The following is an 18,000-nucleotide window of genomic DNA, read 5'->3' on the forward strand; positions in this document are numbered from 1 at the left end:
TGAACATTGCAGAAGCATCCGATTCCACCTGTAGCTTTGAACCACAACATAAACATGGCAGAAACTGCTGCTTCCAGTGTATTGAAAATGACAGTGCCATCACTACATACACAATAATGTCTCACGCCAGAAATAATCAAAACTAACAGGACAATGGCGGAAAATTCAGGGTTTAGAGCAGTGACAAGCTAAATATACCACAAAAAAAAAACACACACACACACACTCTGCACCATCCTAAAACAAAAAAAAAATATCAACACCCACAACTCCAAACAGTGGAACCAAACCTCATGAACATCACTGTCATATCCATACCTAGCAAAAAACCAAATAAAAAATTAGTATTCTTTCCCCACAACAGACATCAAACTAATCAAACCTCACAAAAACATCAAACTAATCAGACCTCACAAAAACATGAAACACATAAACAAGAACCCACCGAAAACACCTCCACAACCCACATTAACACGATGACAACGAAAACCCAAATGAACCCAATACCACACGTTTAACTCAGCATGTCCACATCCACCACCAGAGGACATGATCAAATACAACAAGACATCTACAAACACAACCAACTCAAAAAAACTGTGCCATAGTGATATCACACACCACAACATCATTATGCCATGGGTCAGAGCAGACAGGTGGAATCTGACACTTCCATTGACTTTACACGTGCACCACACTTTCTTAAAATTCTGTCAAACTGAAGTCAACCATTCAACCTTCCCTACTACCAGCACTATGTCCCATTTCATATCACTTTGCAACATTATGTCTAGATATTTAACTGATGTCAAGCAGTACACTACTAGTACTGTACGTGAAAATTACAAGATTGTTTATCCTACTTATCTGCATTAAGATACATTTTTATACAGTTAGAGTAAGCTGCCATTCGTCACACAAACTACATCCACATCACCTTGTATCCTCCTACAGTCAATGACAACAACTTCCTATACATCAAAGCATCATCAGCAAATAGCTGTATGTAGCTGCTCATTCTGCCTGTAAGTTTATTTATGTATATCTCTCCTACCTGCTTCACATGGTCCTCCCCACCCAAATATGACACCTATTTGATGTTGACCATTTCTCTGATGGCTCTATGTAAATTTGTCCATATCCAGCCCACTAACTATGAACAGTACCTCAATTTTGATGGCTACAATATCTCCATACTAAAACATCCCTCTCATATTGTCTGGCTATCCATGGACAGCACTTTTGAAGTGCCGGACAATCCCTTGCCCAATATAGTGAAGGTCGTCTTAAAGCCTTCACAGATACACATTACCCTCCAAACAGTCCACTAGTTTATCATCTGACATACATACAGTTTGTACCAGAAAAGTGGTATTCTGCCACCCACTCAATCTACAAAAAACTCCTATTGCATATGAATGCCACTACGCCAATCTCCTTGGCACATGGATCATATCCCTGTGTAGGATGCAGGGGGTCGACAGAAGTGTCCGATCCCATGCATCGGCTTTGACCCGTGACGTAAGGGTGTTGTCGTGTGTGACGTTATGACGGCGTGGAGTTTGGTTTGTGAGTGTGGCATGTTTGTAGATTACATGTTGTGGTTTGTTGTGCTCTCTAGTGGTATGTTCTGGGTTTTCGTTTGGTGTAATGGGCTCAGTTTGCTTTTGCTCATTATCCAGAATTGTTAGAGTGTCGGCTGTGTTTGCAGTGGAATTTGTTTCAGTGAGTTAACGATTCTGTGTGAAGGTTAATTTAGTGTTGTTCGCTGTACGTCGTGTGGTAATTTTAGTAAAATTAATCGGTTGTTGTTTTTGTTCAGGAATGGATATGACGGATAAAATAAAGAGTGCAGGTCAAGGGAAGTGTTCGATCCAAATGTGAGGCTGTGTATGTTGCTATTGGTATCAGGAGATGTTTTTGAGCTATATAGGCCAAGGGAAGTGTTTGCTCCTAATTTATGGGATCGGGTGCTGCTGTTGAGCTATATAGGTCAAGGGAAGTGTCCGATACCAGATGATTTTGTGTTTAGTGGTATTTGGGGAGTTTTGTGATGTCGGTTTTTTTCATGGTTTTGTATGGGGGTGGGTGTCTAAATTTGTATCTTCTACATAGTATTTTTTACGTAGGCATGACTGCCCACAAACTATCCATACTAATGACTGGCCACCACCAAACAGATCAGAGTTGACCACACAGCAAAGGACTCGCTGCTGAATGTAAGGTACTCTGCTCCAATGGCTGCTTCAGATTCTGTGTCATCTGGATCCTCCACCTAAACAGTTGCCTCTCTGAATTATGTTGATGGGAACATGCTCAAAAAACAACCATGAGTTTCACAATTCTCATGGTATTAGTCTCTAATATCTCGCCCCCCCCCCCCCCCCCCCCCCCGTCTCACAATCGCACTCAGCCCTCAGAAACCATATGTAGAGGTAATTCGTGAATAACTAGCATATTGAATAACAGCTGTAATGTATTGTTATTCTGAGACTTTATTTACTCTGATGACTCATAACAATCACAACACACACATCAGATACCAACGGGAAAGTTTGCACTATAAGCTTCAGCAAATATCAAGTGTCTTATTGACGTACAACTCCCTGTCAAAATAAACTTGTGTAAGGCAGGTTTTTCAACTGCATGACTTGTAAAATGGTGCTACTTATAATAATTAGGTAGCTACAAATCAGAATTTTATATAACTGGCTCATATATAACCAAATTTTATGACAAAAATTTTTTTGTAATCCGGTCTTTTTGTACTTACATATGTCTTCAGAAGTGCTATATCACCTTCATCCAGAGCTGCAACGGAAGACTTTTCTATAGTTACAAGTCTAATGCAATCTTTCGTATTTTATATTCTTTAATATTTAATATTCATAATTTATTCAGTCAACAATCATTTGAAAATGACGTATAATTTGTCAGCATAATACATACAAAGGCATAAGTCACACCATAACACACACACACACTTAATGAAGACAGGACAGGTGGTCAAAGCAATGGTCTTGCTGAAGGAACCATCCTGGCATTTATTGGAACTGCAGAAACCTAAAATCAGAATGGCTGGACAGAGCATGAGCTGCCATTCTCTTGGACATGTGGTCAGTGTCTCAACAGATGCATTATCACATTCGTGTATACCCAAAGTACAATTCCTAAATTTACACATCCCTGAAACAAGTTGGCTTAATAACACGAAAAATAATTAACTACTATTCATTTTCTACCCACATCTCGTGGCTCCTGTTGTCTTGAATGGCCTTATTAATCTTAAAAGCAGGGTAAAGGCTACCACTTAAGAAAGTGTATAACCTATGGTAAAGCAGCATATATAGTCAGTAAAGAGCCCAACTTCTCAAAATCTAAGCCTCTAGGCTTGCAGCCTTTCTTGTAAAACCTTTTTCGGTATTTTTACGCACAGCGCTTATAAAAAATGATCAGAAACAAGATGAGCAAACTCTTAACATTATAAACTGAACGAAAACCAAGCGCACACAAACTGATCACGGATTTTTCATTAACTTCACACTGCTTCAAAATGTCACGGAACATCAACACAGAAAGAGAGAAATCTTACTGACAATCGTCCATGTATTACATTACACCCAACGTATGAAAGCTACACGAACCTTTAATCTCTTTCTCTTCTTCTTTTTCCTCTTTCTTCACCTTTCGCATATCATCTCCAAGAAAATCTGGCATTATCGCTGTTTAATTCTAACCTCAACAAACACAACAAAATGACAAGCCAATTCCAATACACACAGTTACACTCAAAGATGCTATATGTCAAAAGCGGAAATGTGCAAAGTTCCTAATACATGGTAAGGCACACGGTAGAGCACTTCCGCCGCGCTAAAATGTAGTGGACTTGGTTTTTCCGTTGCCGTTATTTGCGCATGCAAACCGCATATACACTGAGTTTAGAAACATTTTTCTTTTCGCAGTAATGTTCCCGACTAAGTCCGCAACATGTCTGTATCTACGTTCGTTGCTCGTGTCTCCATCTACAGCAGCGGCAAAAGTTTCACTACGTGTATTCGCATCGTCACCAACTCCGAAGCTGGCAACAAACATTTCACGTTGTGTTGACGTATTGTGTACTACGCTAACTTCTGGGAAGAGAATGAATTAATTAAATGTGGCGCTGCCGTAAGGCCAGTTCACACTTCCTGTCACGTCACGTGAAAACGTTCCATAAAGCCTTTCAAATGGTGGCTTTGTCACAGGCCACATCGTTGTCAAGGTTTCTCGCAACTCCTTGGTTTGGACGGTGTCGTCACCCAGTAGCATCGGAAGTTAACCTACTTTCGCCTCATTCACTCGTATTATAGCAGTAGATCAGATATCTGAAAGCGGAAAATTACTTATGTTTCAAAATAAAAGGACAGAGCTTACACTTACACTGTGCATAAATAAGCACATAAGTTGATGAACAATTATCATTAAACAACATTTTAAGTGAAAATGTTATGTTGAAACAGAGAAATTCAGTTGTTTCTGACATTATCAGTTATGTAAGAAAAAATAATGGACAAGATAACAAGGCCCTATTTACTCCCTTACAAATATTGTTTCATGTGTTTGTATGTATATTTTTTCGCTAATGTCGGTATTCTGAAATGTGGTTTCACTTCTTAGTACTTTATCACACGAACTCATCAAGATCAAAAGCGATTTTGATCGAGATAAACTTATGCTCCAATGTTCTTCTTTGGCACACCACTGTAGGAGTCTGCAGACAGCATCAGCTAAATGAAAGAACCGTGCATTTCGCACGTTCATTTATATACGAAAGCCGAATTAGGAATTTCCCCTCGTGTGAGACCGCTTGTTCAAGATCGAGTGTGTTACCATAATGCAAGAGCCATGAATTGTCTCGCCACATTTTCTCACAGGTGCCACAATATGTCCTGACAGTACCATCGATTAACAGTTTGTCCTTGTGGCAATATGAGCTAATCCTTCAAAGTCAAAGAAAACTATCAGCATGGACTTGAGATTTGACCTGACCTGATAAGTTTTTTTTTGTCTTGAAAAACCTTTCCTGACCCATTGTGAAGACTGAAACTTGGTCTCAACATCATACTTGTATCCCTATCTCTCATCACCAGTTATGATTCTCTCAAGAAACATCTCGTTCTCATTCGCGAATCCAAAGCTCTTCACAGATTGCGAGGTGAAGGTCTTCCTGGTATTGACTCACGAGCCATGGGACGAACTTGGCGGCAACACTATGCTTTCCAAGATAATGTGTCAGGATTTCATGACATGATCCAACTGAATTGTTACACTCTTCTGCATCTCTAGGATAGTCAGTTTTCGATTTGCAAGCACATTTTCGTTCACGTTCCTGACATGAGTGTCATCGGTAGCCATCGGAGGGCTTCATGAATGAGGGTGACGTTTAACTACCATCTGGCCATTTTTAAACCATTTGAGCCATTTGTAACACCCAGTATGGCTTAAGCACTCATTAACATAGGCTTTCTGCATCATTTGGTGTGCGAAATTTATGATGAAAAGTGTATTGATCAGTTTTCAAATTTAAAAAAGAACTCACGGCTACTTATGATGGAAAATCTGAACCAAGCTAGAAAAAATGGTGCAAACATGTTGAGTTGTCTAGTAGTGAAGAACAGTTTAGTGAATTAATTAAAATTGCTCATGTTTTCTTTGAAGTGCTAGCATATAACGTGTGTGCTGAGAAGTTATTCTCCTAAATACAACCAAAGTGGAAAAAGGAGAGAAATAGACTGACATTTAAATGTGTAAAATCTTATTTGCGGCAACAAAAGAAACTTTAAAACAAGATTCAGTCCAGTGAAAAATATACAAGTGGCATGGGATCTAAAGAAAAATACATATGCTTGATTTGTACGCTATAACCTTTTTATTTTGTTTATTCCTTATCTAATATAGCCATACGATATCATCATAAAAGTGAAGTAACAATGTTTCATTTGGCTGTCCTGAAATGGTTTAGTCTGGATCTCAATAGGAACATCACAGTCACTGTTTTGCAGCAATCGCACTTTCTTACCTAAAAAAGAACCAGTATTGATTACCTGGGCTATACTACAGGTAAGAGGTATAGTAGTCACACTTCTTTATTTTTTTTTTTTAAAGCACCTTTCTAGAACAGTTAGATATGATATGACATCAGCAATCTTCGTCTTATTCTATCATTTTATCAAGGTCCAGACTAGAAGTCTGGATATCAGTTCTGTTGTGGGCGTCCTCATTTTAGGGTTTCAGGCTATGGTAACCATATCAGACGTACATAAAAGAATTCAACTGCTGCATATGTCATGCCTACAATGAACAATGCAGCTTTTACTGGACAAATGTTAGCTGCTCATTTATTTGTTTTAGAGATCTGTAAAACTGCTTTCAGAAATGAATAGGTGGCAAACATGTTCAAGTTATGATAATTTACTAATTATCATATCACTTGTTTCCTCCTTGCTTTTTTATATGTGCATTTCTCTGTGTCTTCTTCTTCTTCAGTCTGTGCCTTGTCGTCATTTCTTTTATGAAAAAACAAAAGAATTCTATTATGTGTTATTGAACAGTGGTTAAGTGAAGGTCAATTGGATTTGTATGTACTGTACCGGATGGCAGCCAGTCAAGGAATATTTTAGGGAATTGGTTTAAAAAATTATCTTAAAGGCCCAGTCGTATGTTTACAAGTTTACTCCCAGAGCAACTTATGTTATGCCTACTTGACACAAGTTGACTGTCTTTCAGAACTGAGGCAGATCTGTCCAGTTAAAGCTGCTGACAAGAGACGCCTTGAGCCCTACACTGAAACTGCTAGTGAATTCATCCATCGGTTTTAGCCAATAGCATGTGTGGGTTACAGGTCACACGTGTGGATACTGGAGCATTCTGCAGTGCAGAACACACTTGCCTCTCTCTCTTGTGATCCAGACCTCAAGCAGAAAAGATGTCTTTCATGGGAGGCAGAGCCTCTGGTCTGCGTTCTATGAGTGGCCACCAACATCAGTTAACATGAACCGCCTCCCCTTCCACTGCCAAATTCAACTAGTTGTTTGAGCTACAGACTGGCCTAACCCTGGTAACTTCTGACCCTAGGCGTGCCCCTTCCATGCCGTACACTGAAATATATTCTCTGGATGCCTAGTTACAACTCCTGACCGCTCGACCTCCTGTACACTGTCACAATAAGCCGGATCCAACAATCATTTCCCCCCTTCCTTGCCCATGTACATTGGAGTCAGTATCGCGATTTCTTCCCACCGTTCTGTCCATAGGGTGGTCGTTTACTTTTGGTTCATGTCTGATGTTGTCAGTCAGTATTCACTGCTGTTATTCTGCCACAAGCCGAGCCAGTGTGCTCCAGTGCGTTGGCTACGATGTCATGCCAGATGCTATGTCTGCACTTACCAGCACTTGGGGCAAAGTCTACTGCCTGCCTGTAGTAGCACACCACACCGACACAAGCTCACTGAGTCACTGAGTTGCGCCTCACAGTGCACATGAGTAGTGCATGTGCTCTGGCCCTATTTGATGGTCACAGCAGGCCCAGTTTCTCCGTCGCTGCCAGCTAACTCTGAGCCAGGCGTGGAAGCACGAAAGGAATATGCACGATACGTCCGTGCCACTGCTGTGGGTCACGGAGCGCATGGGCCCCATATTCATGGTCGGCGCAGCTTCCCTGCTACTGCCGCCACCATCCAGTTGCGTATCACCCACCTGCATCACACACTGACGACGCTCGTCCACTGAGTGCAGTGTGGCAGGCCACAAAGCCTTGCCACTACGCATGGGCCAAGATACCAGCGCCGCGGGCTCTGCTGTTGCTGCCGACCAGCTGCCTGGCCCACCAGCTGAGGCGCCGCTCCACGTTCACAGTCGGTCAGCTTCGTGCTGCCGACTATGTAAGGATCCTGGCCTCAATGCTCTAGTGTGTACTTTCACTGCCGTGCAGCCAGCCGCCTCGAGGGCCAATCTGCTGCTACATGAGTACCACGTGCATACGGCCCTCAGCCGCCGCGCCTCCGCCACCACCGTCTCTTTTATGCATCGGGACGCAACAACTGTACTGTGAGTGTTGATATGTGCTGAGGCCTTGCGTCCATTTATCCAGAGAAGAACTTAGAGATCAGTAAATTATAGCATAAATTTTGCATCTTTCACAGCTATTGCCTTTTGTTTGGACGTGACTTGCTTTACAAGAACGATTTGAACTTTAAATTTTTGTGAGTCTAATTACTATGAGGTATGCTGAATGTGCGTTTGTTCCTAGATAAGCCCCTCAGATGTATGTTGGTTGGATGTTAGTTTAGAAACACACTTCCATTGACCATGTGTACTGCCCTAAATTTCTTATCCTTGTTTTAAATTCTGTTGTAATGGAGGTATATCATGCTTAGTCGTTGTGACGAGAATTTTTTTAAGGTACATTTTTCAGAGCTTTCAGTTAATCTCTGGTGATATACAGCTTGCACAATGTGTTTGGCAACCACAGGGTCTCCCAGTCATCCATGGCATTTTCTTCCATTTCGTTTTGGTGTCATGATCAACTTCTTTTTCTTTCATCTTTCCTATAAGCATGATTTCTGTGCCGTCTGATGACAGTAAGTTCCTACTACCTGCTCCACAGACTTGAGTGCTTTAAGGGCTCTGTAACGTCCTGTGCCACCACACCATATCTGCAACGTTTCCGAAATTGTTGGCGCACTAAATCTTTTTACATTTATGAGAGTTTGTTTTTATTGCAAGATGAGGCACAGACGCGAGATCAGCGTTTAGGCCTTGTAAGAAAAGCGACAAACCCTTAAATTCTGGCAATCCTGGTAATGTCCATAGTTTATTACTGGTACTAGATGACTTTAGGCCTCAAGTTCATACACACTCGTAATTACATGATTAGCATTTGTGTTGCCGAAACCGATAGGACGCTGTGTGACATGCGGATTGTGGAACGAGAAGAATGAACTTTTTCTGCCTTCTCTTTCTCTTCTTCCTGCGTCTGTCTATATTCTCTTTCCCGACCTTTTATTATTTTTCTGTCCATGCCTTCTATTTTTCGTAAGTGGTAGATGCTTGACTCATTAACTCAGTGCACCAAGCTACGATGTATTGAGTGACAGGAGTTATAATGATGAAAGAGAATTTATCTTTTGTACCCCTGTAAGGTGATAAGAGTGGAGATGATGGCTTCCATGTGTTAACCCTCAGAGGGCAGCGAAGTAATGTTGATATGATGTGATGTAAGACATTGTTTTATAAGAGAGGACATGGCGACTTCCAGCTGTTATCTCTCAGAGGGCAGCAAAGTTTTTTTTATATGAAGTGATGTATGAGGCTGTTTCATCAAAGTTATTGGTGAGCAGCCAAAAGGTCCTGTGGTTAATGTAGTTGAAGGTAATTATGTTGGATTCGTGTAAATTGCAGTGAACACTTAAAACGAGCAGAGACTGCATGACACAAACATGTGGACTGGCACAGCTGTCGCCTTGCCATAAGCCAACCAGGCCCCTACACACTACCAGTTCTCTCCCTCCTCTCTGTCTGTTCTGTCATAAATTAAGTCTAATTTTCATTTGACTTGTAAGTCATTTATTGCATGGGTTTTGAGTGTGCTGAGATTATTATGCAGAGCATATATATTAAGTGGTTGTAAGTAATAGTTAATATTTTTTGTTAAAAGGAAGACCCAGATGCATGCCTATTAGTACTATGTCAAAAATTTAGATATTTTTGAAGAACCTACTGTGTAGGTTTCTGTCATGTGATGAATTAAGCTATTCGTATTATTCAGTTTTGTTGTAGAGTTTTGGTGTTGTGCTGTATTTCACTTTTAGATCTCTTTTATTGTCAAGGATTCTGTTTTGTCTTTTGAAAGAATGCATTAAATTTACCTTACTAAAGTTTTCTGCAATGCTACTGCGGCGGCGCGGTTCGTTCTGTCCCTTTACGACGAACCTGCACCTACCTGTGAACATTGTCTCAGCAGATCATCAGTAGGAAAGCCGAGTGAAACTTACTATACTTCGACGTGAACCAGACTGCAATTTAAGTCACTAATCAACGTTTCGGGAAAAAATGTTCACACGAAATAAAAGGTTGGAATTTTTGTCCTCAATTAATATATTCTGAAACTTAGGTGAACAAGTATCACTGCCAAGCCCGTGCTAGTCTTAACACAGTCACTCACAATCTCTTTCACTCACATTAGCAAATTTATGGTGTTGCATTTCCGGAAAACGTGAAGCTACAAAAATACTGATTGTTTCTGATTGAGAATGCTCGCCAAATATTAAGTCTGTCGGTACCAAATGCAGTCACAGTTTTTAGCCATCGACCTGCTCAATACGCCACGCGGAATATATGTCTTTTTTGTTACAAAATTCACTTAAAATTTCCGAAATTTCTACACGCCAATCGGAATAATTATGCCGTCACTTTACCACACTTTTGATGTATGAAACACTGCTAGTTCGGGCAACTTATCGTTCCCATCGGAACTACTACTACACACGTATGAACTGTTTCATGGCTAGGCTTCCACTCTTCTCTAGAATACTCTAAGTCTTCTCTACCAGCAGAGAAAGCAGCGTGAAGAATATTGCTTTACCATTGACAGTTTACTCAACAGCTAATAGCAAAACAACATTCTCCCGCATCAATCCGCGCTTTTCATCAATAACCAATCGCAAAATAGTAAACCTAACGACTGCACTTTTTACCGACGTAATTATCTAATATGGTGAAGTTTTGCTTATGCATAAAGTTATTTCCTATTGTTACTTATACCTGAATTAACTTTCCCTTTACCATAAACTTACTTTACAAATCTATTCTACAAAAATCCCCTTTGTCCATATCCATACTTGTTTGCAATGTTCCCACACTAAATCCCACTACATAACTCATTAAACAATTATCTTCATATTAACCTTAAACCACACTCACACATCGCTCATACTTCTAAAACACATTTATAACATTTTAAATACACAAAAAGAAATAATAACACTTTATCAAAATACTAGAACAGTTTATGAAAAACATTCTATTACTTTAGTGCACTCTAGTGGGCACAATCGAAGCTAAAATCACAGTCCCCCTATCCAATATTGTCCTCTATCAGCTGATACATAAACTACATGCTCGTCCAGTCTCGCGTCACCATCTGTCACTCTCCAGCTCTGAGACACATCTCCCACTTAACCGCCTCCAAGGCAGGGTCGTTATACGGAGCTACGCCTCACTACGTTTTAGATGCCTATGTCATTGAATGTTTCATTCCACTGTCAAACCTAGGATCCGCAGCCTTCTTTGCGGTGTCTACGAGAGTTGTTTTTTAAATACGGGCCGTTTTTATTTTTTAAAAAAGATACAAATACTTTTGTAAAAAACTTTTATTTTCTGATTCTACACACTTTTACCTATTTTTCTACATAGTTGCCTTGTTTATTTAAGCACTTGTCATACCGTACAACTACGTTTTTAATTCCCTCTTCAAAGAATTCGGTCGCCTGCTCTGACAGCCAAGAGTTCACGGCCGCTTTCACTTCATCGTCGTCATTGAAGCGCTGCCTGCCAAGATGGTGTTTCAGGTACGAGAAAAGGTGAAAATCACTAGGAGCAAGGTCGGGGCTGTATGGTGCATTGTCCAAAACTTCCCAGCCAAAAGAATCAATCAAATCCCGAGTCTTTTGAGAGGTGTGAGGCCTAGCGTTATCGTGCAGGAGCAAAACTCCTTTTGTCAGCATGCCGCGTCTTTAGTTTTGAATTGCTCTGCGGAGCTTCTTTAGAGTTGCACAGTAGGCATCTGAGTTGATTGTCGTTCCTCGTGGCATAAAGTCCACTAGCAAAACACCGCAGAACACAGTTGCCATAATCTTGCGCTTTGACAGCCTCTGTTTGGCTTTGACCTTGACGGGTGAGGTTGTGTGTCGCCATTCCATCGATTGTAGCTTGCTTTCGGGAGTGATAGGGATACCCATGTTTCATCTCCAGTGACAATTTGACTCAACCTGTCATCCCCTTCTTCCTCTTAACGAATCAAAAAGTCCAATGAAGTGGCAAATCTCTTCCCTTTGTGGTCCTCTGTGAGGAGTCTGGGTACCCACCGAGAACACAGTTTCTTAGTGTAGGTTTTGAGACACAATTTTGTACAAAACCGATCTTGGAACTTGTGGAAATTCCAAAGAAAGAGTGGAAATTGTGAATCTTCTGTCCTCACGAATCTTTGTTTCGACTGCAGCCACCAAATCATCAGTGATCACAGAGGGCTGGTCTGAGCGTTCTTCGTCATGTACGTTTTGACGGCCATTTTTAAACTCTCTAACCCATTGACGCACTTTACCTTCACTCATTGCATTCAAGCCATAAACTTCTGTTAACTGACGTTGAATTTCTGCAGCTTGTAGGCTTCTCGCGGTCAAAAAACGTATGCGGCGGGCGATTCAATAATCGTAAACATTATAATGTAGCACAGTGATGCGTACGCGTCAGCGACAGAGCTGCAACTTGCATCAGTGTGAACGGGAAGGATGCCGGCAAGTGGCGCGGTGGCTTGTTGCGGCGACCGCGTGAACTACGGGACTATACGCGCGAAAGGCACTTACTTAAAAAACAACCCTCGTATTCTACTTGTTTTTTTATTTTTCAAAGGACGATTATACTTCGAACCTACAGCTGATTTTCATAACTAATATTCCACTGCTCTGCAGACGAGCTAATTCCACTGTCAGTCTAGCAGCCTTTATTGCCTTGTTTCCTTTCAAGCTGTCACTAAGGGTTGAAAATGATTATGCGTTTTTTTATTGTCATTGACTGTTTCCCTTCAGTCTCTCTTTGTAAAACTTCCCTGACCTGTGCCCAGCAAAAATTTCAGTTAACACTTCCCAGCAGATTTGGCCGTCTTATCTGTTGCTGAGCGGGAGTGATTAACAGAGATTCAAATTTTAGCAATGGCGCCCACTACAATATGCATTTTAAAGTAAATCCTTGCTACAGGAGAGATAAGCGCAATTAAAGTTTGTCCATGTCACAATGCATGTATCTTCTTCCCCACCGTGCAAGCCATGTGCTCTACACCTGTCAGCTGGAAGTTTGTTTACGAACAGTGCGTGCACTTATGTCGCACAGAACCACATTCTGGCTTCGAATCTTTTCATATTTTATGAACTGATTAAAAACTCACTGCATTATTTTCCTTCCTTTGTGTTAAGTTCTATGGGTAGGACGTGGATACTGTTACTAGTTTTGTCACTGTGGACACATATTTTAAATATCTTTTGTAGAGTATTGCCTGTGTGTTTCTCCATGCCTATAGCAGTGTTTTATAAGCTTATGTTGCGCCAATGAAGGTCCCCAGACAACCTGAAAACTGTTAACTCTAAGATCAGTAGACAAGACTGATAGTTTTTCTAGAACTTTGTCATTTCTGAGGAAAAAATAAGGTTGTTACCACTCCTCATATTCAATTTACAATAAAACAAATGCTGTTCTGGCCTTGTCCTTCAGCTTTTCTAGTTGAAATTTTTTTATAGACAGCAGTTTGTTAATAATGACTGTAACAGGTTCGTAAAACATTGTGGTTTAGTGATACTATTGAGAAAAACATTAAATCTGTGTGTCACCCTGAGCACTAGATCTTGTACTTTCTTGGTGTATTTTTACAGTTTACTTCCTTAATGAGACTTAACTTTTCTTTTGATTTTCTGAAATTTCCATTATTATTGGCTGTATTGGCCATTTCTAGGTATGTACCCAAGTTGAGAAAGTGAGACCTCATCATATGATCTGGCTACTGCATGCTACAATTTTTCCAGTTGAAACTATTGAGTAATTTTGACTTAGGTGTAATATGTCACTGACTCAGTCTCTCTCTTACTGAATACTCCTAAGTAAACCACAGTGTTGCAATATTTTGAAGGACTGCTAGTCTACAAGGTGATATAAAGTATTTTAAATTGAGTAGGTAGAGTGATAATATAAGAAATTCACAGGTTTTGATGTGTAGGTTTTGCTACCCCCAATTGCATCCAAAATTCCAGTATGTTGTTGGTATAAGGAAACATGGGTTAATACAGATAAGGTTTGTATTATATGTGTTTTATGGTACCCCATCACTTGGACTTTGTAGGTGAATCCGACATTTTACTGAAATGCGTTAATATTTTCTAATGTGCAGGATTTGTGCAACCACTACACACAAAAATAGTTAGACAATGTAGCAAGATTTTACTTAGGTCATTATTCTTTTCAAATGTACTTACTGCAGCAGATTATTAATAATAAATTTTTTCCTCCTCAATCTAACAGAAACCAAAATAGTTCATTCTTCTTTTGTGAAGCTTTCTGCCATGATTGTAACATTGTTTATTTAAGAATTGATGAACTGCACACTGATGATTTAGTTATTACAGAAGATATTGTATTTCTGCACAAAATATGAGCAGTTAATATTTTACTATACTTACCCTATGAAATCTGATAGACTTGACTACATGTAAGTCCCCTCCCATTTACATACACTACATGAAATATTGTAACAGATCCCTCCCATAGTATTAAGGCATCTAATATGGCAAACCGTTTTCCAGGGAGTGAATGAGGCGCTTTTGTTAACGATGTGAGTCACCACTCCTCTGGAAGGGGAAAGGAATGTACAGGGTGGCAGCCAGTCAAGGAATATTTTAGGGAATTGGCCTAAAAAAATTATTTCAAAGGTGCAGTCGAATCATTATAAGTTTTCTCCCAGGGCAACTTATGATGTGCATATGTGACACAAGTTGCCTGTCTTTCAGAACCAAGGTAGTTCTGACCAGTTGCAGCTGCTGACAAGAGATGCCTTGAGTCCTACACTGAAACTGCTAATGAATTCACGCTATTGGTTTTAGCCAATAGCATGTGTGGGATACAGCTCACATATGTGGACACGGAGCATTTGGCAGTGCAGAACACAGTTGCCTCTCTCTCTTGTGATCCAGACCTTGAGCAGAACAGACGTCTTTCTTCGGGGGCAGAGCCTCTCGCAATGCATTCCTTGACATGCCACCAACATCAGTTAACATGAACCGCCTCCCCTTCCATTGCCCACTTCAATTAGTTGTTTGACTTCCTTGATTGGCCTAAACCTGGTAACTTCTGACCCTAGGTGCGCCCCTTGTGTACCGTACACTGAAATATATTCTCTTTATTTTACCTAATTTCCTGTTCTATCATTCAAAGGGAGCACTTACAAGTCCTGACTGCTCGATCTCCTGTACACTGTCATAATAAGCCAGATCCAACAACCTTTTCCCCCCTTCTTTGCTCATGTACAATACCACTTTGCTTTGATTTAGTCACAGACTTCTGTAGAAAAACACAATAGCATGATGAAGCTTCATTATATATTAGTTGTGACCTAGATCTGCAGTATATTGATTTACCATTGCTGATTACTGTATAGAACATGTTCTTGAAGCAGCTGCAATGCTACTTCCAACACTAAAACCCATAATAGTATCAGTATATCATAGTCTAGATCAGGCTCATCCAAGAATTGCGCCCGGTGGAGCGAGTGAGATTGTATAGCACTGCTCTCCGCTGGATTGTCCAGTGGCCAGATCCAACGTAAACAAAGTAATGGAGGAAGTGCAACTCTGGAGCAGAGGTCTATGAGCAGTAAAACAAGCAAACTATTTACTGTTTAGGTAACAGCTAGTGTTTGTGTGGCAGAATTACTACGAAAAGCTTTAGAAAACAATATCCAAAACAAGAATCGAAGAACAACTTAGTAGTTTTCTGACCCACAGGTTGATTCTATCAGTACTGCACATGCACACTCATGATATGTACAATAGGCGTCTTCTGAAAAGTATATCAGTTTCTTAAATGAACTAGAGTCATAAATACTCTATTTTAGAAATAATTTCATGTAAGGGATATAGAGCTTCATTCTTACTGTTAGTAGTTACAAGTATGTACTTTTTGTTATGCTTCAAGCTACAGCTTTTTGTATTCCTTTTCAGAATTTAGAAATTGGATCCTTAGTTTGCTGTTTTGTATGTAATAATTTTAACTGAACAAGTTTGAAAACTTATTAAAAATAGAATTAAGGTTATAAAGCTCTTTAATTCTTACAGTCAACATTGTTAAAGAAGACAATTAACATTTTACACTTTTTTTCTTTTTTGAGGAAACGATTTTGTCTAGGTTTGGTACAATATTATGTGAGACTGCTAACCTCAAAGAATTAGTCAAATTTTTATCGCCAAGTAATGAACGGTTCTTACTTTTAGCAAGCTGTAAAAGAGAGAAAAAGTGCTCAAAAATATACATGGAACCAAACATTGAGAGAACTTCGGGTGCATGCTTGTGCAAAAGAGGATATTTCTCTCGTGGAAGACAGCTGTAAAAGTCATCCAAAGTTTTACACATAAGAAAGCAGTCCTTCAGGCAGATATCGCACTGCAGGTCACTCAGCTCTAGTTGAAGCACTTGTGAGACGTCCTCTGCCCAAAGGGAAAATGGGTGAACAAATATATCTAAGGCCAGTTGAAGCTCACTTATCTCCAAAAATCGGTTTTCAAAATGTTCTTGTAATTCACAAATGATTTGAACATAATCTGAAAAATCCACATCTTCTCAAACGCTGTCTAGTGGAGGAAAGTGTCCAGAATTCTTTTCGCGCAACTGTTTTTCCCACAAAATAAGTTTTTTCTTGAAATGCTTGAAACATCTGCACTAAATAAACAACAGAGTGATTATCGCCATGGAGTGAAATGTTCAAAGTTTCTGAATGACCAGTAAGGTCACTCAAAAAACCCAAATTCACCACCCACTTAGGATTACAAAGTAATTCTTCTGGACGTCTTTTCATTTCCAAAAAGGTATTTATTTCGTCCCTCAAGGAGAAAAACCGATGAAGCACCTTTCCTCTACTCAGCCATCTTATTTCGGCGTGGTAGGGGATGTACGGGAATTCCGATTTGATATCAGCAAGAAATTCTTTAAATTGGCGATGTGTGATTCCATGAGAGCGAAGATAATTAAACGATCGAAGAACTGTGTCCATAACATTATTTGTGTTGACAATCTTCGCACAAAGTGTCTCCTTCAGCCATTTTCGACCTGACATAACTCAGAAATCCAGTGCATATCCCTCGTAATGCAGGGGCTCCATCTGTTATTACACTGCTCAGGTATTATTATTTTAAACCCATTGACTCTAACACGTTTTCCACGGCTAGAAAAATATCCAAACCCATGGTTGTACCTTTCAATGGTATGAGGTTGAGAAATTCTTTGGTGACATGCAGATTGTCGTCGACACCTGTAATGAATATGAAGATCTGAGATATGTCTGCAACGTCCACGGACTCGTCAAGAGCGATAGAAAATGACAGGAAGTTTGCCGCTCTCTCCATTAACTGCTGCTCCATATCTGAGGCCATATGTATGACTCAGCGAGCAACTGTTTGAGGTGAAAGAGCTATTTTTGAAAATTTTTCCGTGAGGTCTGCTGGACAAACGGTTCAAATGGCTCTAAGCACTATGGGACTTAACATCTGAGGTCATTAGTCCCCTAGACTTTGAACTACTTAAACCTAACTAACCTAAGGACATCACACACATCCATACCCGAGGCAGAATTCGAACCTGCCAATGTAGCAGCAGCATGGTTCTGGACTATGCCTAGAACGACTCGGCCCCAGCGGCTGGATGCTGGACAAATACAAACCGCCGAGTAGACCAGGCAATCCTTCATGAGATTCACAGCTGCAAAGGGTTTCCCTGCTTTTGCGATTCTCAGCGAACATTTGTAACTTGCGCACAAACTTTGCCCACCTGTTTCCTGCTCCTACAATGGCAAAAAAAGAACATACAATTGATTGTGTACAATCGTATTTTTAAAACACTTTTATCACTTTAGCAATTAATTGTTTCATTCATTGAAACTCAAATACAAAACTAACAAAAGAAGATTGGTTTTTGGTGTGTTTTCCCCAGTTC

At 40.1% G+C, this 18,000-nt stretch overlaps 1 protein-coding gene across 1 annotated transcript in view; it reads right to left on the reverse strand.

The window, feature by feature from the left end:
* The window catches only part of LOC126161863 (26S proteasome regulatory subunit 7), a 48,454-nt gene extending 44,657 nt beyond the window's left edge, over positions 1-3,797 (reverse strand). Inside the window, exons 1-2 of the mRNA XM_049917980.1 lie at positions 3,645-3,797; positions 2,774-2,811 (exon numbers count right to left, since the gene is read on the reverse strand). Coding sequence (XP_049773937.1) covers positions 2,774-2,811; positions 3,645-3,717 — 111 coding nt within the window. The 5' untranslated portion in view covers positions 3,718-3,797. The remainder of the gene's footprint in view (positions 1-2,773; positions 2,812-3,644) is intronic.
* Positions 3,798-18,000: the final 14,203 nt, after the last annotated feature.

The sequence above is a fragment of the Schistocerca cancellata genome, chromosome 2 (genome assembly GCF_023864275.1).
Source record: "Schistocerca cancellata isolate TAMUIC-IGC-003103 chromosome 2, iqSchCanc2.1, whole genome shotgun sequence".
Lineage (NCBI taxonomy): Eukaryota > Metazoa > Arthropoda > Insecta > Orthoptera > Acrididae > Schistocerca > Schistocerca cancellata.